This window comes from Pararge aegeria, chromosome 13 (genome assembly GCF_905163445.1).
Source record: "Pararge aegeria chromosome 13, ilParAegt1.1, whole genome shotgun sequence".
Lineage (NCBI taxonomy): Eukaryota > Metazoa > Arthropoda > Insecta > Lepidoptera > Nymphalidae > Pararge > Pararge aegeria.
In genome coordinates, this window is record NC_053192.1 from 7,797,614 (window position 1) to 7,825,337 (window position 27,724).

General features: G+C 34.8%; 1 protein-coding gene across 7 annotated transcripts in view; it reads left to right on the forward strand.

The window, feature by feature from the left end:
- LOC120628855 (kazrin) overlaps positions 1-26,632 on the forward strand; it is a 176,642-nt gene extending 150,010 nt beyond the window's left edge. Inside the window, exons 10-21 of one of the 7 annotated variants that reach the window (XM_039897496.1) lie at positions 6,779-6,923; positions 7,514-7,657; positions 10,709-10,799; positions 13,653-13,837; positions 14,632-14,822; positions 17,736-17,945; positions 18,574-18,732; positions 21,496-21,619; positions 22,156-22,300; positions 24,394-24,505; positions 24,799-25,091; positions 25,308-26,632. In XM_039897496.1, coding sequence (XP_039753430.1) covers positions 6,779-6,923; positions 7,514-7,657; positions 10,709-10,799; positions 13,653-13,837; positions 14,632-14,822; positions 17,736-17,945; positions 18,574-18,732; positions 21,496-21,619; positions 22,156-22,300; positions 24,394-24,505; positions 24,799-25,091; positions 25,308-25,446 — 1,938 coding nt within the window. In that variant the 3' untranslated portion in view covers positions 25,447-26,632. Of the gene's footprint in view, positions 1-6,778; positions 6,924-7,513; positions 7,658-10,708; positions 10,800-13,652; positions 13,838-14,631; positions 14,823-17,735; positions 17,946-18,573; positions 18,733-21,495; positions 21,620-22,155; positions 22,301-22,680; positions 23,383-24,393; positions 24,506-24,798; positions 25,092-25,307 lie in introns of those variants that run through there. The other 6 variants (XM_039897498.1, XM_039897497.1, XM_039897499.1 and 3 more) reach the window with 6 other exon arrangements.
- Positions 26,633-27,724: the final 1,092 nt, after the last annotated feature.

Sequence of the window (27,724 nt, forward strand, 5' to 3'; positions counted from 1 at the left end):
AATCTATCGACGTTAATAGGTTTTGCATGTACGTACATACATATATTAGTATGTGGTTGGGATACTGGATAACATCTCTGTTAGTACGAACTTACTGAATTATGTACGAGTAAGCGAAGATCTGAAGCTTACTCCGTCCGATCCCGCTATGTGCATTTTCACGTACCTACATTTTGCCTTATATGCTTTGGTAAGCGGGAACTGGTTTTTGCATAGTAGGTAATACGAACAAAATTTCCATCGGAATATTTCGGTATATACTCGTACCTATGTCCTGATGTTTGTATTGCACTTTTTAGCGTTTTATTATATCCCCAATTTGCCACAAGAATGGCACAACTAAATAGGCTATTTTTTATTTAATTATAAACCTAAGTACTACAGAAAAAAAACTAGTTTCAGCAGCAGACATTTGTCAACGATGTAAGATGACGTTAAGAGAGAAAATGTGACGTTGCAGCGTTATTCTTGTCGTTTTAAAAGTATTTTTAATCAAACTAAAAAGATGCCCTCTTTATAATATTTTGACACCTTACTGTCACAAACATGCTATATGCTATATTGTTACGTGCTTGTGTTCGAAGATTTAGAATAACACCACCTGGTGAATCTTGTAAGATTTTAATCTTCTGTTCTCTCTTCAGCAATTGAACTAGGTACTGAACAAGGTTTGAACGAGGTTGCCGAACACATTTCCATAGCCCTACTAGGTTCCACAGTAATGATCACTTTTTTCACTTCGCTCTTAAAGCAGGCTGATTTAATCGAGACCAGTCGCTGGGTTATCGAAGGCCTAGGAACCTTCTTTTCTCGGAAATCGCAAAGAAGAGCAACGAAAGATCGAATTCTGATTTTAATGGGTATACTTTATTGCTTTGTTATCGTAGCTTGTTAACTACCTACGATGCCATGCGCGATAATGAACTTTACGATTCTAGTCTTTGTAACAAAACAATCATCTGCCTGCTTCGAGCGACAACTCATATTCTGTGGTAGTCGCGGTAGCGCTCATGATAACACGTGTCCTAGGAGATTGCTACCATCGCTTAAAGCGGTAATCCGAACTAATATCATAAATGTAAAAGTGTGTATTCGTTTGTTTTTCGTTTGTTCTCCCTTCACGCCCTACGTAAGAACAAGCAACCAATGAACTCGATTTTTGGCATAAAATTAGATTAAAAGACTGACAGTAACATAATAACTTTAAAATCCAGGAAAATAAGCGGTTCTCATAATATTTGTAAAAAACCGAAAATAAATATTATTTTAATATTTTGGACGCTCTTGTTTCATAATAAATATAATCTCTATTTTCAGTTTCAATCAATCAATGAATTTTTTATTTTGCTTGAACATAGTACATGCAACATGTTTACTTTGATGTTAATTAAATTTTATAAGTGTCACATGTCCTGCCAAGATTGCCGTGCAAAAATTATTCGTTAATGATTATATCCATTTTCTAGTTTAAATAACAAGTCACATTCAAATAATTAATTAAAAGTAAAAACACAATAAAAAATTAAATAAAAATATCAGATGAAATAAAAAAATAATACTTAATAAATAAAATGAATTCATGAATGTCTATAATTATAATAATTTTCTCAAGGTGTGTCATATTAAACTGTGATTTTAAAACAATACTGCTTTTAAACTGGTACTAAGCATTCCGGTGTAAGGGAAGCTTTGCGTTAAGCTGAAAATAGATGAATCCTTGCGTCAATAAACTTGCGGTTGAGGGCGCAAGCCTGTAGGTCGCTTTCTGGCCGTACGGGTTCCAAGCTCTCCATATACTACCTCCTGCCACAACTGACGGCGACCTCAACCGACACTGCCTTATAATCCAGCCGCTCGGAGAATGCGGACCTGCTATCCGTCAATCGGTTATATATAATAAACACTGTGTTATGAAATCTCAATATCTATTAAAATATACTGTATTCGCTTTTATTTGACATAAGAGGCAGAGCATAATTGAAAAAAAAAATAGTTCCAAAAATTATTAAGTTATTAATGATATTCTTTAGCAGTGCAAAAAGGTGTAAGACACAAACAATATCGTATACAAAGCGACTTCAAAGTTACATCAGTCATTAAATCGCGACCTATCAGGAACGCTCGTCTTGCGTAAGGTCTTAATGAGGAGAGGGTTTTATGAGAAATGCCTGTTACACACTGCATGCACAGCTGTACAGCACAAGTTACACACACATACACATACACACACACACAAAACACACGCGCACACATTCAACACGCACATACGCACACACATGCACATACGCCTAAGCACACAGGACCACACAATACACAGGCGACACACGCACACGCGCAAACGATAAAACAGCGATAAAACAGCTGAACAGAAAACTGTACATAAAGAATCAATATCTCCAAAGAAAACAATAAATAATCCATTAAATATAATTAGTAATGTTAAATGTGCTGATGAGAAAACTATGGAAATGTTACAAACAAATACACCAAGTACACTACAGGTAATAAACAACCTATATCTGCAAAGAAAACCACAATTAATTCATTCAATCCTTTAATTAATTAATTAATCCTTAAATTAATAATTCAATCCTAAATCCATACCCCTTGTTTCTACGCATCGTATCAGAACGCTAAATCGCTCGGCGGCACTTCATTCTCGGTTGAGTAACAGATAGCAAAATCGTTTCACCAGACCAGACCAGACCAGAGAACATTTAGAAATTATAGATTCCGAAATCGACTTTGCTGTATATTGAACGCAGCGATCAACTAAGTCATACGTATCGCGATTACACGCTGACAGGATATTACTCAACCACTTACTAATTAATATTAACACAACACAGGCACGACCACAGGCCCCCTCTCTTCTCTGATAGAGTATAAATCCACTACCCTATTTCAATGTGGGTTGTCGGGCTTTAACGATTATAATCACATGTTAGTAAAAGTAACTGGGATGGACGGCCTAACGCGCCCTGCAAAGCACGGGAGTGGACTACATGAGTGTCACAACCCCGGACAATCGAAAACTAATCGAATCCCAGACCTCTTGTAGTCGTAGTAGTGTATTTGTAGTCGCAAAAATAGTCATAGAACTAAAGTAATAGCCAAAAACTAAAGAAATCTATAGCCACTTAACTTCTTACCATATTGAGAGTTATCCAATTATGGTGTAGTCCTAAATAATCACGAGGGTTGATAAACAATCGACAGAAATTCAATCGTCAAGTTTATTTACTTACAGCTGAAAGGCGAGAAAATCCTTTCAAATTATCCATGAACAATTAATTAATTCGAGTAAATAAACAAACAATTGATAGATAAATATAAGTCTCTCAGTAGGTATATTCCTCTGTATTACTGAAACGTGCTTTTGATTTGCACGGCTTAATATTTTTCCTCTTATTACGTAAAGATGTGTTTTCTGCATCTTTACCTGCGTATTACTATAAGCATGTTCTGTATCCTTACTTCGACTCTAGAGGCGATTGCACAACTGATATCAAATACGGACATCAATGAGTTGCCCGCATTCCATGCTTCGTCATGATTGTACAGGGATACAATCCATACAGATTTAAGTAAATAGGGATTTACTTAAATCCTTTATGGAGCACGTGTATTTAGCTGTACTATTTTATTCACATCTTTTTGTTTTTGTTTAGGCGACCTTCCTGGCGCAACTGTGAGCGCTGTGAATTTAAGTAGGAGGTCCTGGGTTCGATTCCCGGCAGGAACAATTTGGGAATTTATTACTTCTTAAATTTCTCTGGTCTGGTCTGGTGGGAGGCTTTCACCGTGACTAGTTACCATCCTACCGACAAAAACGTGCCGCTAAGCGATTTAGTGTTCCGGTGCGATGTCGCGTGGAAACCGATTAGGGATATGACTACCATACTCCCTAACAGGCAAGCCCGCTACCATCTTAGATTGCGTCATCACTTACTACCAGGTGAGAGGGCAGTCAAGGGCTAACTTGTAGTGGAATAAAAAAAATCTGCAAGGTAGTACGAATTCAATCTCTGTGCAGTAAATTAAAATAAGAAAACTTGCATCCCATATCCAAAACCTTTATGAGTTGTTTTAAAAAAACATATATTTTTATTAGTATGTAGACATAAAGTGTATTATATTATTTTTTGTACCACCTGCCATTTATGGCATATGAATATATGGCATTTTCTCAATACGCCCGTCGTCCCCTGGAAGAAATTTCTATGTAGCGATAAGGCCACCAAATTTTACATTCGATCTTTCTATGTTGCTTACAGTAAAAGTGTGTTACAATCTTCTAATGCTTATTTTACCCTGTTAAGGGTTAATTTCTTACAATTAAAACTAGTCTAAATCTTACTGTAAATAAAGTCCACTACCTGCCTGTGAAAGTAGCCCTAGTCAAAATCGAGTCAGTCGTTTTTTTATAAATAACTCAGGCAGATAGTTTTAAAAATGTTTCTTGGGATGAACTTCCACCTATCAGATAATCATAAGTGAATCGTAGTAAGAATGAATGCACTCTTTTTGTAAACAACAGAAAAAAGTAACCCAAAAATAAATACAATATAGCGAGATGGATAGGGATAACATTTAGGCGGCCTTACCCTACATAGCTACTTTACTGTTTAAGAAGAAACGGTTGTTTTAAAATTCATCATTTCATCACATCAACACATTACCGTCCCGACCCACTACTGGTCCGATCCCACAATGAGAATGGGTTAAGGCCGTAGTCCACCACGGTGCCCTAGCAGTGGCGTGCACTTCATACATGCACGAAAGCACTGCATACCCTAAAATGTATATACAACTCGTATAGGAGGAGATTTATTGCCGTTTTATGCAATTTACTGCTGTATGCATACCCTGGTAAGAAACCTAGTGCACGCCACTGTGCCCTAGTGCGGGTTGGTGGATTCCACACACCTTTGAGAACATCATGTAAGACTCTCAGGCATGCAGGTTTCCTCACGATGTTTTCCTTCACCGTTGAAGCAAATGATGTTTTAATTACTTACAACACTCATAACTTAGAAAAGTTAGAGGATTCGAACTCGGCCCCAAGAAAGTGATGTTGGGCCCTACCCAATGCACTATTACCGCTTCCTTATTGAAATGACAGACTATTTATAAAAATATATAATATAATATATAATATACTACGACAATACACACATCGCCACCTAGCCCCAAAGTAAGCGTAGCTTGTGTTATGGGTACTAAGATGAGTGATGAATATTTTTATGAAATATATATACATGAATACTTAGAAAATACATATACCCAGACACTGAAAAACACTTATGCTCATCACACAAACATTTTCCAGTTGTGGGAATCGAACCCACGGCCTTGGACTCAGAAAGCAGGGTCGCTGCCCACTGCGCCAGTCGGCCGTCTATTACTATTTATTATGAATTCAACTTTATTAACTGTACACATTTTGTATTGATATGTATTTGCTAGGTCAAAGATTGACAGAAGAAAAACATTATTATTTCATCTGTATAAGTTACACGTAACAAAGCGTAAAGGCGTTTATAATACTTCCTGCATAATGTGGAAAGGTATATATTCAGCAGTTGGCACCTTTGTCCATCCATCATCGGCATGCGCAGCTTATTACCAATTCAAATTGCGCTTTCTGATGAAAATGTGGAGGAAAATTAAGTACCTACAACAGCTGTTTTGATATTGTGCTTCGGAATAAAGAAACTCGATTACTCAAAATGATGTCCGAACCAAGTAGGTTGAGTAAATAAGTTATTTCGGACTTTCAGCCGTATTTTTTTCCATTTAAACATGCACAGAAATACGTTGCAGACATAGGTATATTTTATGTTTATTGTGTGCAAATTTATTTTTTTATTTTTAATGCAATAAGGTAAGTGTTTCTTTTTATTATTTACTAGCGGACCCGCGAGACTTCGTCGCGATTGAGTCGACTTAAAACAAAAGTCGTATGTCCAATATAAATGATTCTGATATTCCAATATAAAGGAATCCTAGCTAGATCAATTTATCGCCCCCGAAACCCCCTGTATACTAAATTTCATTTCATTTAGTATACAGGGGGTTTCGGGGGCGATAAATTGATCTAGCTAGGATTCATTTTAGCTTCTAATTATATATATATATATACATATATATATATATATATAACTAGCTGTTGCCCGCGACTTCGTCTGCGTTTGATTTTGTATTTTTAAAGCCTTCAGTATCGCTAAGCCTTAAATTAGTATAGTAGTATTATATATATATAACATGTGACTGTCAATTAATTATAGAAAAAATATTTGCAATAAAATAAAATTGCGACTATAATTAAAAATATAAACTATCCTATCTCTTAAGTTGGAACAGACTGCTCACGGTGTGCCAATTTAATTTAAAATCGGTTAAGTAGTTTAGGAGTCCATCGCGGACAAACATCGTGACAAGAGATTTATATATATTAAGATTAGAATCTGCAGGGTGTCTCTGTCGCTTCTAATTATATATATATATAATTAGAAGCGACAGATTCTAATTATATATATATATATATATATATATATATATATATATATATATAATTAGAATCTCGTAATCAGCTCCAACGTTTTCATGAAATTTAGTATACAGGGGGTTTCGGGGGCGATAAATTGATCTAGCCAGGATTCATTTTCAGAAAATGTCAATGTTTCAATGTATATATATATATATATATGTATATATATACAAAATTGCTCGTTTAAAGATATAAGATGTGGAAAATTTTTGGTATTGTTCTCAGGCGCGAAGACAGTTGCAAGCTGCAGGGTGTCTCTCGGAAGGCGAGAGTGTGGCTTCGCTGGGCATCGGACCTCCGATGATGCTGGGCGGCCCCTCGGGTCTGATGGGCGACAGAGGTAGCTGTAGTGCCGACTCTGGTGTTAGAGGTTACTATCCTAACTTGGAAGCGTAGTCATCATATAATTATTTTTCAACGTTCCATTCCTTATGATAAAATAAACTGAGCTGTACGATCACTTTCGTCTGTCCATTTGTCAAGGTTCTTTTCCTGAGTAATCAAGTTGAAACTTATATGGAAGTCAATTGTTTCATGTTTCTATAGAAATGTCGAACTACTTACTGAATAAACATTTGTAAGAACACTCAACAAACAAACTATTCTGAAGGGTCCCAAGAAAGCCCAAAACACTAAGTTACATACATAAGATTTGACCTTGATTACACAAATGTATAGAAACGGGTACTTAATTCAGTTCTGATATGAAATAATGCATATTGCCATATCTCTCTTCTTCTTCTACTTGCTTTACTTCCATATCATGTGGGGTCAGCGCACCAAGTCTACATCTTCCACTCACTTCTAACAGCTCATTATTCTCTTCTTTCACACAATCCATGTATCTCTTTTTCGATCTTCCTAATTACATGACCGTACCATACCAGAGATATTACTTCTCACATTTTCTATCAATCTTTAATCATCGCTCATCTCTCTAATTAAAAATAGGAATGTCAGTGACAGGTAGCAGCGACGGTGGCGCCACTTCGGTTTGTGGAGGGAACCTGTCGGACTCCACAGCAGAAGGCGCGCCTCTTACCCTCGATCCATATGATACTGACGCAGCCTCACTCGTGTCTTCCGCGCACCCTATATATCAGCGTAAGTAAGATTAGCGTGTTTTTAGTTCAAGTACCTACCTTAAACTTCAGTTTTCATATTAAAATGTACTAAAATGGGCCAGGGAAAATATTGACCTCATAAGTAAGCACAATATTTATAGTTGACACCAGGTATTTATTATGCATACTTTACAAGTATTTATTAGTCCCAGAAAAAGGTCTTATATGATAACACGCACTAATTGGTTAATATCGTATGCGTAGCCTTCGGCGTGCTGGTACTTAAAAGTGTTTATTTTTTAATGAAATAACAAGAGGATTCAAAGTAGATCCACTGAAATTAGCGATGATGAATTATAAGTCGGCTTTTAGGGTAAGGACATAGTAAGTGATACGGTAGCTTGAATCCTTTCTGGTTCTCTCCGAAACAAGAAGCTTCAAAGTCAAATTTTTTCTTCGGATTGCTACTGAAAATTTTTCGACGGGAAAAATAACACAATTTTAGAGCCGTCCCTGGGATTCATTCCAGCAGCCATAAATTCTAATCACATGACGAACGCGGCCATATTTAAGAGAGAATCCTAATGAAGTTGCTATTAAGATATGTAAAACTTGTCTACCCTAAAATGTATATTATTGTATAGATAAAATTTATTAAAATGCTTTTGTAACCTTACATTCAATTTACATCGTCTTCCTTTTGCAATAACTCATTCAAAAGGAACATTATTTTTTTCACAATGTAGACTGTTAAGTCAACATTTTGTTACAATAAGAGGTCTTTAATGAAAATCCTTTCTCTCTGTTTTCACAGCTCGGAACGCTTCGCTTCGCGTTAATACAACAGCAATTTTAATAAATTAAAATCACTATCGGCATTTAAGGCTCGATTTTCGAGTATTTTACTAAAAGCTCAGTTGAAATGAGGCTTCGATTGAACTTTCTTAATTTTGATTAAAGGAATCCATTTATTGGGAATAAACACGTAAACCGTGTGCTTATATGTGATAGTTCCAAACCTCATAATGGAAAAAGTATTTTTACTTGTATTTGCTATTTGTCAGTCTACAGCGCCCTTTTTGGAATATAGATAAATCTTCAAATTTACTTTGCTTGTTTTGCTTGAAACAAAAAAAGTGTATATTATTTTCAGATAAGCAAAAATAATGATGGTAGATTAAATAAAAAGGATTTTTCTTATTTAGTTTCAAAAATGAGGCCTCTATTTTTTATTTTATTACCTAAGCTCCATATTATTAATGTCTTATTTTGAAATTATTCTCTATTCTTTATTTCAACAAAAACATCTCAATAGTATTCTAAATTATGTCGCAAAAGCAACACAACTCGATTTGCATACCACCCGGCTCCTGAGAAGTCGAGATAACCTAAGACAATGCAACACAATGGATCGATCCAAATTGTAATACCCATATTAAAGTGACCGTCCAGTTTCTGGTGCCTAAAGATAAGACATATATATAGCACCATATAGTGGCTAGACATATTTCTAGTAAGAGTGTTATTGAAGCTAAAACATGCTAGGCAATGTTGAGTAGTATAACGAATATGACTTTGCTTAAACCTCTATAGTGCCAGCGCGAAATAGTAACTCCTATTATCGCACTTACTTATTACCGGGCTGACCAGAATCCTCAGATTCTTACACTTCTTAGCAAAACTATTTCTGCCTTTAAAATCGACCATATGAATATGATTTTATAAAAAATCTGACAAATTTAAACCTCAGGTTAATCAATGCTGATATTTAAATCGATTAAAGGACAAATTAAACAGATTCAACATAAAACAAGAATCACAACCTCTTATCTTTATTCCTCAGATTACTAGGCGATTGAAAAATATGCATTTATTTATATGAACTCAGATTAAGTATTAAAACTTCTGCAGTAACAGGTGTGTTATTTCCCTCTCAAGATAATGCTAGTCAAATTCGACGTCATAATGACGGACAACGTTCCTTATGCTAGGGCTACACAAAAACACATCGTCTTCGCCGGCGAATACGTGGTCCAAGATTTCTTACGTTACCTGGACGTGGGTCACATCCACGGCCACGGGGGCGTACGGACTAATCACCGTCCGATCAATCCATCAGTTCCAACGTCCACCTAAGCCGAGATCCAAGTCTCGAAAGAGACGTCCTAGGAGGACGTCCAACCGATATTCCTCGAACTCTGGTGCTCAAAAGGGCGCCTTTTAGACAAAAGGAAACAGTGGAAAGTTTAAAGGAGACAGTGGCGCTGTCGAAACCAATAAGATTACCAGCTCCTAACATTCCGAATCTATACAATGTTACATCATTATAATAAGTTATTATTAAAAATAATAATAAATATACCACGACATTATGCACACTTCGCCATCTAGCCCCAAAGTAAGCGTAGCTTTCGTTATTAGTGCTAAGATGACTGATGAATATTTTTATGAATAATATAAACACGAGTATATACTCCCAGACACTGGAAAACATTCATGTTCATCAGACAAACATTTTCCAGTTGCGGTAATCAAACCCACGGCCTTGGCCACTCAGAAAGCAAAGTTGTTCGTCGGGCAATTGTTTTTAGTTTATTTTCATACGAAAACTGAAATCTACGTTACTTGAAATTTGAACCAAGATGATATACGTGATACTTTGCGTTTGTTATAGTACCTCCTTGACCTCTTAAATGACCTTGTACCTATAAACCTCTGCAAGGTTACAATTCCATGTTCTAGTATTATTAATACCGAGACTGTTTCCGCGTTCGCGGATAAACTTTTATTACATAATGCAGCTGGACAGCGGAGCAGATTGCGATAAATTATTCTTTCTTGTGTCCTGGAGACCGAAATTAGAGACGATACTCTAACTAGCAAATAAAAAAAGATCTAGAGACTCGCGAGACTGTAACTAGTAAATAAGCGGTAGTACTAGAAAATAAGCGGTTCATGCGTGATTTTTAATAACCAAAGCAACTCTGCTAAAGTCTGACGGAGCCTTGTGCAACGGCTAGGGTATTTGATACTAAACAAGCACTTCCTGTGGCTCCGAGAGGACGAGATGATGATATATATGATTTTGCAGTAAGCACGCCGCGCGACTGCAGCCCGACGTTGTCCCCACACAACAGCGCCTCTTCGTTCACCCGGTCTATTGATGCAGCTTCGCTCTCCAGGTTAGTAACATTTTGTATTTCTATAGGCACCATATATCTTATACATATTTTAAAAGTTGTTTACAGTACGGGAAAAGCGATGTATATTTTTGATGGTGTATCTAAGTGTCTAGATTTCATTTAAACAGTTTCGTTACCATCTCATCAACCTAAAAATGTCTAACGTGCTCACAGACCGGTCGCGGTGAAGCGTCTAATGAGTAAAACAAATGAATGAAAATATAATAACAATGCCACGGGTAGCGGGGACCCGTTGTGGCGCGCCAGTCATTTATTTACATAGCATGAAAATTCGCGCGACGATATTTGTCCCGTGTTGATCATACGGCTTAAATTCGGTTTGATGAGTTTGAAAGATTTTATAATTATCACTTGTTAGTTTGTATGAACAGGACTTAATTCCGAGGCCCAGAGGTGGATTTCACGAATTACGTTACTACGGGCTGGTGCTAAAAATCTCTTAACAGATAAATCCAGTATTCAGTAATCTCATTTTTGGCCGGAACCTAGAACCTAACTATAGACCAAAGAGATAGACCCGACTGCGAAAGAAGGAGGATTATGTTTTTCGAGTGTAGGTATGAATGTATGTATGTACTTACGAGTATTTATATTTGATATGCACGCCCTAGAGCCTAAACAGCTTATCGTATTTCTATGGGAGTGGTGTCAATATGTTTTTCTTTCCAGTGTCACACTGGGTACAACTAAATTTAAAAAAAAGTTAAAAAATTATTTCAAGAAACAAAAAACCCCGATCTTAATTTGATTCATTGAAGAACTGAAAAAAAACATGATTTCAAATTTGTTTTCAATAATCTTAGTTGACACTTGACAGTGTTTACAAACTTAGTCGGAGGCGTCTCCGAGATTTCACCAAACAAATTATGAGAAGTGAGCGTGCTATGCCTCTGATAGCGTTTGTGAACACTATCTTGTGTGTTATACTGTCTTTGTTATTTATTATTATATATTTATTATTTATTATATATTTATTTGTTTTTTAAGCAATATTTTTTATTAAAACATAACAAGAAATAAGAATAAAATTAAATATAAATGCGAGGCAATGAAATGGTGATCAAATATTTATTTCCAGCTCTCTAAAAACAACATTAAATGGGATAGGATTGAATAGCAATAGGAATAAACAAACTATCAAAAAATTATTAATAGTTGCTTAAATAAAATATGTAGTAAAAAAGCGATATTATATTTTCAATAGCGTACCTAGATTTAATCTCAACTGTTCTGTAAATTTGATAAAGAATCACTTGAAATATTTCACGAAATAATTGAATTAACGCAAAAGCTTTTAAAACAAAATACTGATAAAAAACGGTGCGAAATTGAATTTAAATGAACTTCCCCGGAAACAAATTTAACAACTGGAGTGAGTAGAAATTATTTCGTCGACTGCTTTTTAATATTTAACAGTTATAACGTTATCTGCATTACTGCAGCTACTACATTTTGTAACGTTACATAAATATTCTTATACCTTCTACGGAAAAGATTCTTTTTAAAAATGTGTTATTACGGGTACAAAATAGGAAAAATGCTACCTTAATTACATTTAGAGTATTTTCTTGCACAAGGAAGTAGGTAAAAAGTTACACAAAAAAAACTAAACATATGCGTTCAAAGCTGGTCTTGTTAAAGCAAAGACTTCATCATCTAATGTTAAAATTTTATTAATTCCTTCTTTACATAAATTAATTAAAAATGCACCGATCATTCAAGTTAGCAATTTAGAAACTTGAATAGTTGCAGACTGTTTTCCCTTGGTTCTAGAAGCAGCTGTAATATTTTAAATAGTTTCAAACTGTCGCGACACCTCCATGTCACAGGAGAGCAGTTTGCGTGAGACTACACAATATAATGTAATACTGTCTCGCCTCTACATCCCGTTTGTGCTTCGTACGAACATATAAATACAATTATACCCTCAATTTGAACCTCTCTCTCCTTGAAAGAAAGAGTACCTCCTAGAGTTTATTTAGAAAATAAAACTTAGTAATGGGTCCTCTACCACGAATTATAGATAAGCTACAATTTGGTACCAAATGATAACAGCCATAGTACTCTGATGATAAGTTGCTACTTATCATCAGAGTATTATCATAGATTAAAAACCTGGCGCCTTACTTTCAATAGAGCAATAAAAATGCTTTCGAGTTAATATCTCAGGGACCTTGGCCTAGTTTATACTAGTATGAACGTTGACGCTTTAGTAAAGTCGGGAAATCAATAAAAAATATGTAATTACCATTAATTTCCTTGGTTATCTAAAAGTCCGCCAGCAATTTAGCCCGTAAATAACGAAGAAAGTTATGAAAGCTTTTGCGAATAACTTTGTTTATGTTGTCTACATTATCATCATCACCACTATCAACCCATGGCGGCCCCCAACTGGGCACACTCTACCGCTTAAAATGAGAGAGGGTTTAGGCCGTAGTCCACCGTAGGCCATTTGCGGATTGGTAGTCTTCACAGGCTCTCTAGAACATAATGACATAATGGAGTACTCTCAGCCATGCAGGTTTTTCCCACGACGTTTCCCTTCACCGTTAAAGAAGGTATATTTAATTATTTCAATTAAAAAGGCACATAATTTCGGGAAGTTAGAGGTGCGTGCTGGGATCGAGCTCGGTCCGGGAGGAGGAAAACCGAAGCCTTACCCACTACTTATTATCACCGCTTTCTATACTTAGTTACCTCTGTCGACGTATATTTCAATGTGTGATGCGGTTGGCATCTATCTTGAAGTGAATATCGCAAGAAGACGTATAAGAATGTACTGTCGGGATATTTTTCTACACTAACAATGTCGCATACTTTTTATTTATAAAGGTCAGTAGAGCAGTTGTCCAGTCCGGGAGAGTGTGACTCGGGACTCGTTGGCATGAGGTCACGAGTCGGCGGTTCTAAGGCCGGCCGAGGAAGAGGTTCCGCTTGGGGATCAATCTCCAGAGTGTTCGCCCGAAGTCGGCACCGCACCAAGTCAGGAAGTGCGGTCAGCAGTGGCCATGAGAGTGGTAAGTCTTTAAAAACATTTGCTTGATCGAGCTATTCGAAAATTTTAATAGCTAAGGGATTTACCGTACTGTGACGTATACAAAAAGGTTGTGCACCAAAATTAGTATTATCTGCATTAAGCAAAATTGATAGACTCAGTTCTACTCTCGCATTGGAGTGTTTTTTTTCTTGTTGAAGTTGAGAAGAGAAATTCACATTTTAGACCCTTCTGGTTCATGCGCATTTTTCTGGGCATGACCTTGGATTGTAAGCTTGAGTGGGGTACCCATATAGATACACTAGCAGGTAAACTAAGCTCGGCTGCCTACTCCGTCAGGAAAATTAGACAGATTACTGACGTAGGAACAGCAAGACTTGTTCATTTTGCGTTCTATCATAGTGTGATGTCTTACGGGATCCGGATCCGGCTCCGCTTTCATCTCTCACAAGATAGAAAAATGAATGTTAAAATGTAAAATGTAAATTTTTAATGTTGGAAAAGAGCAACTGCTGAGTTTCTTGCCGGCTTCTTCTCGGTAGAATCTGCCTTCCGAACCGATGGTAGAGTCACTACACACAGACAGACTTGACGTTTCAAAAGTGCTTATATTAGGCCTACTTGAAATAAATGAATTTTGAATTTTGTTTTTTTTTTTAATTTTGAGGAATTCCACGATTAACACGATACACGAGCACATTAAGACTGCTCCGATTATTATAAATACATGTTATTATACGTAACCGAAGCCGACAGACTATATTGAAACTTGGGGGTTTTTTTTTTCAAATTTTAATTCATAAATTGTATTGGCAGAACCGGTATACGCCGGTACAGGCAGCACTTGCCGTGCGTGGTCTCCTCTCGGCAGCGAAGCGGCTCTGCGCGAGGCCGCATCTCTGCCAGTGTCTAGATGGCGTGCACCCGCTATCATAGCTTGGCTGGAGCTCGCTCTTGGAATGCCGCAATATGCAGCTGCGGTCGCCGACAACGTGAAGAGTGGCAAGGTTAGCTATCCGATTTATTATATTTTTACATTGAATGAATGAATAACTACATTCGTATTCAATAGACCGTTAAGGTAGAAGGTACAATTTGGCGGCCGGTACGCTATATGGCGATATCGATTTAAAAACGCAATTGTTTTTTTTTTTAGTAAAACTTCTTTAGGCTTATTGGGTGAACAAAAATCATTGAATTCGCTTCATCGTCACCGAACGCGTTCCATAAGCTATATATTATATCGACATAAACATCATCATCAACAGCATACAACAGTCTACTGCTAGACTAAAGGCTTCTCCCAACGACGGGCGGATTTGTCCATAATCACCACGCTGGGCGAACGGTTCGGTGATCGCAGTTGATGGTTGTAATACCACAGATGACGGTGTTGCCTGCTATTGAGCTATATGGATACTGTGTATAATGTGTACTTTTTATTAGGCCGCAGCGGAAGGGTAAAACATCTTTTGTTTTAAATTAAGTGTCACGAGGCTGTTAATTGGTTGATATAAGATACTATGTCCCAGTGACGTGATATCATAACATAGTCTGGAGTGCATGACTCTAAAGATGTAACAAACTGTTGTCATGAATACTTTTAAAAATAGGGTAGTACCTATCTATGTGAACTTTTTTTTGCAAAGAGACTCGAAACAATTATTAAATATTTTTGTATTATTTAGGTACGTTGGTAGAGGTGATGACGCCTACTTGAATATCGTTTTTAGGATAAGTGTTGCATAATATATTAAGCGTTCGTTTTACTGCTCAATTACTAAATATTAAAATTAGTTAACTTAATTTCCATAGAATATTTTATTGTTATACTTTGTATATCACAATACTTTGAGCCACACACATAATCTTCAAGATATTAGTGCATCGATAGTAAAATGTAATTTGTTATGTAATCACACCATATTAACCTGCCTAACCTAATCTAAATTATTTCCGCCTCACGAACTTTTCACGGCAAAATTTTATAAGTAGATAAATATACATTTTCATGAAAACACATTTATTATTCACAATAACAATTTCGTTACATTTGTATGGAAATGAAGTCGCAGCACAGTCCTTTAATAAATTCATTTCATCGTGGCATTTGTTTATTCAAAGCACGTCTGTTATCGGTTCGGAACGGAGAGATGTTATTAATACGTATAATATTGTTATAATTTAATATCGAAGAACAACAATACAAATCGGCAAACCGTTTCAATAGAGAGTTCATAAGAAAATTGATTTGACTGCGTTTTATAATTCAGTATGTTTAATATTAAACTTTTTATTTTTATAATTTAGCCCTAGTGTTACGTATATTTAACAAACGTAACGATGGATTCACGATAATCTGTCAAAATCTAGTCATAACGATTGAATTTCCAATGGTCGTCCAGTTAAAATGACAGATTACCCTTACGCCGTTGTATCATTTGTTTATTTATTTTTTATTTATTTATTTAAACTCTTTATTTGTACACCACTACACAATTAGGAAAATAAAAGACGAATAAAGAGAAACACAAAAACTGGAGTAGAATACAAAAGGCGGCCTTATCGCTTAAAAGCGATCTCTGCCAGGCAACCTTAAGAATAGGAAAACAAGAGCGAGAACAAATAGGTGGTGTAAAATTATTATAAACCTACATTCAAATAACTACATACCTACGAATACATATACACAAATAAAATATATATGTGTATATAAAAATAATAAACTATATAAAAATAATAAACTAATATATATTATGATTGGATATATTAATGAATAAATGGAAACAAAATAAAAACCAAAATGTTTTATGTTATTTTAGTTTATATGGATTTTAAGATGATTTGTAAATTACAACAGTAGTTAAGTGCACTACTAGTTGTTATTATCAAATTCGCCATAAGGTAAGTTATAATACATCGGACCGCTTAACACAATTTGAAACGAATGCAGATGTTCCATAACTTAGACTATCAGATTCTTTTATAATCAATAGAATAAATAAATGTCAATGTCAATAATAAATAAATGCAATAAATAAAAGGTACATCAGAAATTTCGAAGACTACCTCATCACTTGGTGAAATTGCAATAAATTTGGCTGAATTGTAGCGAAATAAACAGAAGTGATCTTTGAATAAATTTTAGGAAAATTCCAATAGAAAAATTACACGCTACATAAACCTGACACTTTACTGACTTTATCATATTAACACTTTAAACATCGAGGGCGCCATATTTTATATGAAAATCAAATTACATGGCTCTCTGAACGAGAAGCAACGCGGCTTTATTAAAACAACAAATAATGTTACGATAACGATATCTCTGAAAATTTTTTGATTATCAATGTATACATAATTTTTTTTTATCATTAAAATTAATTAACATTACCTTTAATTATAATTTTCTTTTTTTACTTTTATTTATTTTTTATATTTGTTTATTGAAACACAAATAATGTTACGATAACATTATCTCTGAATTTTTTTTAATTATCAATATATACATAATTCTTTTTTCATTATTAAAATTAATTAAGTACCTTTATTATAATTTTATTCTTTTTACTTTTATTTATTTTTTGTTTAATAAATACCGGTCCACTGCTGAACTAAAGGCCTCTCCGCACGGGAGGGTTATCCCATAATCACCATGCTAGGCCGACGATTTGGAGATCACAGTAGCATAGAGTACGCTTTTACCCGTTCTCCGTTATATTCCCTTAGTCGCCTCTTAGGACTACCGCGAGAACAGGTGAGGTGGTAACGATTGTATGTGCCGCTGACCTGCCGTCCCCACACCTCATATTGAAACTTATATTGTAATATTATTATGACGGACCTATTCTCATTGATTTAAGTACGGTAAGCAATTGACGCGATAAAAGCGTCAAATATTGTGTTCTCGTTGTTTCTAGATCCGTGCTTTGAATGGGCAGGTTCTGCTCGAGCTCACAGACACGGACCTCGAGGTTGGCCTGGGGATCGGCCAGCCGATGCACAGGAAGAAACTGCGGCTGGCGATAGAGGAGCGGCGGCGGCCAGATCTGGTGAGGAACCCGAGCATTGGACAGCTGACTCACGCCTGGGTAGCGGCCGAGTGGTTACCTGACTTGGGACTTTCACAGGTAAGTTTTGATTGTAATTTTTTTTTGAAGTTTTAAGTAAATTATAATTAATAATGCGGCAATAAACGACAGGTTATAAAAATATTATATACATTAAAAAATATAGCAATACAACAATGTAACTAGTTTGCTACTTGTATTTCTCTCGGCTTGCTTATAGTGTAATAATTTATGCAAACGCGTTGCATATGCTTTAGTACGAGTACTTTGATTTCATCATACTTGCGAGGAAAAAACAGGCTAAACTTTCAAATATATTCTCGGTAAATAACTGACCATTATCGCAGTTTTTCCAGTATTTCCATATACGTTTCGTAGGCCGCTCTCTAGATTTTGGTGACAACAGGCTATTCGCTCATGATTCTAGCCTCGATTATTATTTCGGGCTTCTCTGCTTTCAAAAACCGTCGCACCATTTTCCGTAATTAGTATTTTCAGAATATTTTTCATTTAAAATGTCCAGTTTAAGTTTAATAGGAATTTATTTACTGCTTCCCCATAAATTAACGAAAAGTAATTATAATATCAATCCCCACTGAAATAGCCGGCTTTGCCGTAACCTTTCGGGTTTAGGATATATTAATAAGGTAAAAAATCACTCCACGAATGTTCATTCTCGTGCCAACAGTACGCCGAATCATTCGTGACCAATCTCGTGGACGCCCGCATGCTTGATACAATTAGCAAGAAGGAACTAGAGAAGTATCTTGGCGTCACCAGGAAATTCCACCAAGCCTCGATTGTCCACGGCATCCATCTGCTAAGGATAATGAAGTACGATAGACAAGTAAGTGAATATTTTATTATGTATTTTGGAAGTTATACTTCTTTTGGCGCGATGGAGAAAAATGATGAGAGTGAATTTTAACGATGCGCGCGCCCACTGACACCTGAATTCTACATCGTAAAGTTAGTTCCAGGTGGCATGAAAATAGATAACTATGTTCAAGTTGTATATTCTAGTATTTTTATATTTAGAATACGTGTTTCGTAACAGTACAAACAGTGTGAATAAATAAATATTATTACGTTAATTAAACCTTTTTTATTTAATTAAAATCTTTTTCATTAATTTTAATATTGATCGTTATTTTTTTTCCATACGCCACAGAAGTATAACTTCTAACGCGTGTACATAAGTACAAACACTCTTTTTTTTGTATTATTGTATCTATTAACTTCTGTTTTTTTTTCTTTTAGTTAGCACTTCCTAAATGTCACGTGTAATTTGAGATCCACAAAGAGAATTTATTTATTCAATAGGCACTCCAATCAAGTAATGACTAAAATAATATAGTCCAAGTATAATATATTTACAAGTTTTCTTCTAGCTTGTTACCACCCTACAGACAGTAAAATGCCGCTAAGTGATTTATTGTTCCGATAGGATACCGCCATTCTCTTAGACTGTATCATAACTTACCGCACGATGAGATCACAGTCGAGGGCTAAATTATAGTAGAAAAAAAGTACGTGAAATTTAAATGAATGTACTGTACAAAAAATTTTATATTGTTTAAGTTTCTTACTGTTTTTATACGTTACCTTCAGAATTAAGAGCCCTTACCTGCATAGATCTCATTATTTACTCGACCTATTTTAAGCAGAGTGTGAGTCGATCTTCACCGCGGCAACTAGGCTATGACCTTCTCGTTAAAACACGGGAACCATTTATTTTATATCCGCAGTGAGTGAGCATACAATGAACAACACTTATTCTTAATTCCTTTTAAGTTAAAATATTGTTCACCTAATTCTTAAAATTTACCAAGCAGATTGTTATGTAGTATAGGTGATTTTGTTATGAATCTGCATACATAAAAAAAGCTTGAAGTATATAGCAAATTAAAATATTACTTAATTAAACGGTGAAGGAAAACATCGTGGGGAAACCTGCATGCATGCCTACATAATATTCTTAAAGGTGTGTGGAGTCCACCAATCCGCAGTGGGCCAGCATGGTGGAATCCGGCCTTAACTTCTTGGCCTGTATTGGGTCGATGTGATGATGATCGATGGCGCTATAACATCGCCTTAGATACAAGAAGTATTATAAAAGCAACAATGTGTCTGTTTGTTGTATAACCAAACTTGAAGAAATTTAGCACAAAGATATTTTCAGAAAATGGATATAGAGTACATCCATCCCGGGAAATTTTTAAACTTTTTACGGGATTTACAAAAACAATTCGTCGTCACACACGGATAAAACCACGGGCATAGCTAGTTAAAGGTAGTTCTATAGAGTTGCTTTTTCACAAAAACCTTTATTTTTAAACTATTATTTGAATGGAAAAGTATTAAAATGGTAATTGAACTAACTAAATACTGCCATGGTTACTAACTCATTAATACCAATACATTTTGACATTAAATTTGTGAAAAAACGTAAGACAGATTTTTTTCCTTATGATAAAGTAACTCAAACTTGGGGAATTTCACCAAAATTCGAAGGCATTACAAAACAAATTTATGTAAACAATATATTTTAAGCTCAAGGAAGATGGTCTTTTCTGTTTAAATCTTTTCAATTCGTAAAATAAACACGTATTTCGTGATAAACGAAGATAGATAAAGCGAGAGTAAACAAATGGCAACACGAAGCTTTTAGGGCGGACACAGACGTTAGCTGAAATAGCTTCGGGGCATATAATCGGGATAAAAAAACATCCTATGTCCGTCTGAAAAATCCGAAATATTTTACCACAATCCGTACAATTTATTTATTTATAAGCTTTTCAAGGGAAAAAAACATAAAAGTAATACCGTATTTTTATATCACATAAACCAATGAAGTTTCCACAACTTAGTTATACATATACGGTAACATTAACCACAATTGCTCAGGAATAAGTACCTATTATTTACCTTTTATATGCATATTCTGCGGGAATGTTTCGTGGTTGCTTTTCCGTAATAACAGTGATGCAAGCTAAATAATAAATTTCATCTAAATAGGTGCAGTAATAGAGCATATGTTCGTATGCTCAATAAATTCGTAGCAATAAAACAAAAAATTAAACAGACTCACTTTTGCATTTATTACAGATACAGTTTAGTAATTACCATTTAAATCAATTTGTGTCCGCCCTTACCTTGTGCCGTGTTATGGTGACGTTATTTATCATTTCGTATTCAGCCTCTTTTAAATTCCAGACTGACATGAAACCAAAATTAGTCCACGTTCTTTTGCCCATTACCTCATCCCAATGCCCATTTTTTTTATATTTGTCAGTAAATTATTACAATAATCTTTTTGTTTGTCTGAATCTGTAGACTCATTTTTTACTTAGTCTACGGTTTTTTGTAAATCCATGTTTTAACATTAATCAAATCGTATCTAATGCTTTAAAAAATATTTGTCCAATGTATTATTTATAAATAAAGTTTAATTAACTATATAACAATCATTAGTCTAATTTATAAATAACGATAAACTTAATCTTATATCTGTTTTGGTCTTATTTATGGATTATTTACTATAGGTATAAGTTACTTATATATACTCTTAAATAGACTAATTTTTTTTTTTACTATATTTCTATCCCAGGCCTTAGCAGTGAGGCGGCATCAGTGTGAAAATGTAGACGCAGATCCACTTGTATGGACAAATCAAAGGTTTATGCGTTGGGCGCATAATATAGATTTAGGCGAATTCGCTGATAATCTTAAAGGTAAGATATAATAATATTTGAAAAAAAAGGAAAAAGTATCTAAATACTTGGACCTTGCTCACGAGATTACCGCCATGTGGAATGTTGAGTCGACCGTTGTTGTTTCGATCGTCGTTTCAGTCAATGGTCTTCTCGCGAAAAGCTTCGACCAACATCTCAAGAAGCTTTCGCTTGGTTGTTGGATCAAGGGTCGGATACAGAAGGCAGTAGTCCTTGGAACGGCGCGTATTGTGAGGAGGTTTCTCACTCTGGAGCCCTGACCACCGGTTGCTTGGGCATTCAAAAGCCCCGCAAGCGGAGGGTGGAAGTTTTTTTTTTTTATAAATTTTTAATAGAGTTTTTTAATTTATTCTTAAGCATTGTTAATAATTAAAAAAAAAAAAGAAAAATAATAAATGATAAAAAAAATTTGAAATAATAAATTAATATTACCTGTTTTAACCATTCGTGAAATACATTTCATCTGAGCATTCACCTGTGTTATAGTATACTATACCCGCATATTATTATGTGCATCATATTAATCTTTCTTATAGATAGTGGTGTACATGGTGGTTTGGTTGTATTAGAACCATCTTTCACGGGTGAGACTATGGCTACCGCTCTTGGTATACCACCATCAAAGAGCATAATACGAAGACATTTGGTAGCCGAGTTTGATGCGCTAATTGTTCCCGCAAGGTAAACACATAAAATATTATAATTATGAAACATAACATAGTATTTAGAATATTCTAACATTTGCCATGATTAATATCAATAACATTGACCGTTTAACTTTTTATGTAAAAAAATATGTAAAGTCAAAAAAATCTTGATAGAATTATTAGTAATCAGTATCTAGAAATACAAAGAGAATATAATTTATTCGATATTCATATATTTATTTGACATCAATTTTAAAAGTGCAATATTTTGTTTCACAAAAAGAAATATCTGCAGTATCACAAGAAAGTCCTAAAAGCATAAAGGAAAATGCACTGCATGAATGCATAGTCACCGCCACGACCCCGTAGGTGTGCAACCTGTAGATGATTATAATATAAGGTGCAATCCTGCAGGTATACGATATTTTGCCAGGTGGAAGAACTGCAAGTGGAGGCTGCCCGAGCATCCATGTTGTCCACAAAACAAAGATAAATCCAAAAAAATCAAAAAACTCTCCTTCAGGAAATAAATGTCGCTTCGATGTCCTTTCAAAATCTGTATCTATGTAAAATTTCCACAAAAAAATATTTGTAAAAGTGCTATTTTTACACGAAAGTAAATATTCAGTTGCGATTTTGTAGAACTGTTTCTTCAAATTGCTCATTTACAACTTTTTTATCGAAAACTTTACGAGCGGTGAAGACTGATAAGTAATAGTAGGAGTTGTGGTTTGTAAGTAAAGTATAACGAAAAGTTCTCAATGGAAAACTTCGAAGAGTTATTCGTCGTCCCTTTGCCTTCATGTGTTAGATTCGATGTTTTCTCTCCGCGTGCCCCCAGATCTTTCCAACGTGCAGTAGTTTAGATTTGTCAATGTTATTCGAAACAATCAATTTGGTAATTTTAGTCATTGTATAACATACGAAGTAGCTTATATATAAGCATAAAAGCATGAAATGCTTTATGTTATTTTAGAGGGCGAGTTATGCCCCATTACGAAAATATTTGAAAAATACTACGAAAGTTTAATTTCGATTAAAAACACATTTTAAAACATAATAAACAGTTAAAATTTCATTAAATATCATTAGATATAAAAACAGAACCATTCACAATAGCTTTAGGATTATAACAATAAATAGTATTTACCTGTAATGTAAGATAAATATGTTTTTGACTTGTATACATTCATATTGTATAGTTGAGAACGGTGTATTAGTTTTATTGTAAAATTACTAATTGGCATATAAATGTGAATAAATCCTTATAAAAGATAAACCTAAGGGATATCGAGCCAATTTCTTTTCTTGACCATCACCCCTAAACTTGGCGATCCTTGCGTCGAGACAGAACGGTAAACCATTTTATCGATACGTCATGAATGCCTCTCTGTCATCATCATTAGAACGCACTTTTCGGGCTTTGTCCACTCTGTCCGTACGACCTTTCTTTCTTTCATAAAACATTGATTGATTTATTTTGAATCATACGTAAAGATTTTATTGATTTCAAACACAATGATATATTATGCTTGTCTAATTTAGACGCTATAATTGTTATCGTTGTTGTTTTCATCTTTTTTGGAAAGAAAAATATCGTACTTTTATTAATAACGAAGCAATAAAATATGCATGAATTCATATTTATTCTAGAATGTTCGTTTATAAGATTCGATATTGTTCTTTAATTCTTTTGATGTTTCTTATGTTCCTTTTAGGCCATTTTTATCATCATACTTGTACACAATTAGCATGATTCGTATTATTTTTAAGTGCATCATGCTTTTGGTGTCTATGCCGAGTTGTGTTAAAATTCCTATAGTTTTTCGTACATATATAAAAAAATTATTTGATCTTTTACTTAACACGGAACATTAAATTATACGAATCTCGAATGTATTTCAAATAGAATATATTCTGTACAAACAAAAAAAATAAAAAAGCAATGTATACACATTATAATAGACTATGCATGTCTGCTTTTTGTGTTAGCAATGTTTGAATATATTAGTGCAAATTTGAGGGAGTACAAAGAATTTAAAAGCTAACCGCTATCTGGCTACAGTTTAAGATTTCTCAAATTTGTACTTTTAAAAGAACGGTGCGTATAATGTTTATTATTTTCAGGAATATGTTCGGTCATCAAATAAGGATGTTGGGACGACCGTTTTCAAGATCAGTGGCCACGGGTTTGCCTGGAATTGACTTCAGCGCTGATTCTAGAAGACACAGTTTAAGGGTATTTTTTTTATTTGGGGTTTTACAATTTTACTGAATGAATCCCAGAAACCCAGCTTAAAAATTTGATCTTGCAGAGCTTTGAGACAAAACTTTGTTTGTAGCCTAAAACAGATTTTCTCGTTTTTGCCACTGGAATGTGAAGGTTCCTAAGTTAAACTAATTGCTGGGTATTTGATACCCGGTAGAAGAAGCGTGTTCCAGCGTGTTTATGCATGTTTACAATAGGTTTTAGATTAATAACATTTACTTTAGCTTTAGCTAGTAGTATAACAAAATCCTATTTATTTTCAGGGTTCAATAACCCGTGCGCTGGGAGCTCTAAAACCCAAACATGACCGGCCATCCCCATCTAGTTCAAGCGAGAGTTCGAGTGTTATGAGTTTGACGCAGCCATACATGTCCTATTCACCGCCTATTGCTGTGCGTACTCTTTCACAACTGAGCATGACGTACGCTCCACCACCCACACTACAAGAATACGAACCGATATACACGCCTCTAAGCTTGTATTCACAATCAAGTGTATCAACGAGGGATAGTATGACACGACTCAATGATATAAAAGAAATAAGCATTACTCACAGGTTAGTTTGTATAAGATATTTTTGTATTCACAGGTAAGTTTTATTAAAAGAATATTAATAAATTGAGTAGCTCTCTTCTTTGGAAGACGATTCTTTTAATTGAATAGAAGAAGATAGAAGAAGGAAACCAGCAGATGTAGATTCCTAAACAACTCAGGGCAATCTGAGCGTATTTTTATATAATTAGTGAATAACTGCTATTTTAATTATTTTCAGATATGGACATAGAGCGGAGCAAGCGCACAGAGTAAGCTCCCCATTGCCCAAGTCAGATGACAGTATCGTGAAACAGAAAAGACATCGTAGAGTAAAAAGTATCGGCGACATTAACGCGTCAAGCAAAACATCCGTTTAGTTAATTATGATTATATTATTACTGATAAACGTGGAATTTATCTTACAAAACTGTCAATGTCATGAACAAACTATTATTGATGCATTTTGATAATAAAATTAATTGTTAGAGTAGAAACAGTGAAAAAATCATCAAGTGTTAAATGAATTCTGTTCCTTTAATGTGTAGTTAGAATCCAGAGCACATACGCTCTTCATATATCGCATTCTTAAGTTAGCACTATAATTTATATCTAGTAACAAGTTTACAAATAAAATGAAACAACCCTGTGATGTTGTGAAATTAAAAATAATATCGTAGTTTTCCAATTATTAGTAATATTTAAAGTAAAAAAATATTAAAGTATCTGAAACTTGCAACAAATTAGTAAAATTTCTATAGACATCTACATATCCGTGGAAATTCTCACCACAACTCTGCGGCAACTAATATTTGTTATCCTCTTTGTGAAACGCGTTAGGCAAACTGATGGTATTTTTCGAACTTTTAAAATATTTTATATCTTCTTTTTTTGATCTTTTTAAAACAATGAATGTATAATTTACTAATCAATATGTTCCTATTACTATGATCCTGAAAGTACATTTCTTAAATTAATAAGCATTACGCATATCACACTTTCGAAGGAAGCTGCCGTACAGACTGATTACTATATCATAATTATTAATTTCTGTCTTATGATATTCAGTATATGAGGTCTAGTTTATTTGTTAAATACGTACTCGTATCTTAAATTACATAATCTATTCATAATTTCTTACTCCTTCTCTATGTTCATAGAGTCTATCCACATTTAACGGTCTAAATTTACAGTCATTTTTACGACATTGTTTGAGGTACCTAAAATTTTGCATTGTAATTACATTGAGCTCAGTGCTGCGACCAAAAATGGACTACTGGTTTAAAAATCTAAACGGTATTTAATCTGTTAGATTGCATGGAAAATTTAAGAATGTATTCGGCCTTTATATTATGTATATATTATACTTCTGCACCGTAAAAATCGCTTATCAATCCCGAAAGTCGATTATCAAATGTGGAAAGACTCTGCTGCTGTATAATTGCCGTTTCCTGTGATAATAAAACAATCACAATACAAACTAAGGCGTCTGGTTTTGATATTAAATAAAAAATATTATTATTAGTCAATTTGTATGAAATTATATAATTTAATCTACTATTGCAATCGAGCTTGAATTCCTACTATATATTTAAAAATTGTTGTTTTTGTTTAGTTGGTTTTGTTATTAATATTATTTTTACTGTTTTAATTAAATATATATTTTACATCTTAAAGTGATTTCTTTTACATTGTGATATTTTTGGTTACCAATATTTAAAAATGAATGTCTTGAGTAAATACGAAATTATACATATATTGAGTTTTATTATGTACCTAACCTCAGACTATATATAATATTAAAGAACAATGTCATACTTATTTACCTTACCTAAATGGAACTAGGACCGAAGGTATCCAAATATGCTCAAGAAACGACAAGCTTTCTTATTTTCTTTATTATCAAAGGCCTGTAAGAGTCAACTGCTGGACTAAAACCCTCCTAATCGTAGGGTTACCACCGCGCTGCTGAGCAGATAGGTTGAGCGGAATAGATGGTACTAGTAGCACATAGGACGCTGCTGCCCGGTCTAGACGGCCATCCCTAAGACGCATTGTACGACACTCGCGAGAAGAGGACGGATGTAACGCGTGGCGACGACAGATCAGAATACAGTTGTAACCATTCATTTCATTCTCTTCTCTGCTATAATCATTTTTGACGACCTCCCTTGCGTAACGGTGAGCGCTGTGAATTTAAGTAGGAGGGCCCGGGTTCGATTCCCGGCAGAGGCAATTTGGGAAATTATAATGAATTTTCTCTGGTCTAGTCTTGGATGGAGGTTTTGGCCGTGACTCTACCGACAAAGACGTGCCGCTAAGCGATTTAGTATTCCGGTGCGGTGTCGCGTAAAACCGATTAGGGGTATGACTACCATACTCCTTAACAGGTTAGCCCGCTACCATCTTAGACTGCAAGATCACATCACATGGTGGTTACACCAGGCTACATTGCAGTCAAGGGCTAACTTGTAGCGGAATAAATAACAATCGTTAATTAATAGAAAAAAAACAGTAATGAGCAATCAAGGATAACAATAAGATTTTCATTTGTTTTCGTAATGTTAGGAGTCCCCAAAAAAAACATCATGCAATAGCAAAGTAAAGATTAATTAAAAGGTAAACAAAAGAGATTATAAATATCCATTACATGGTTAT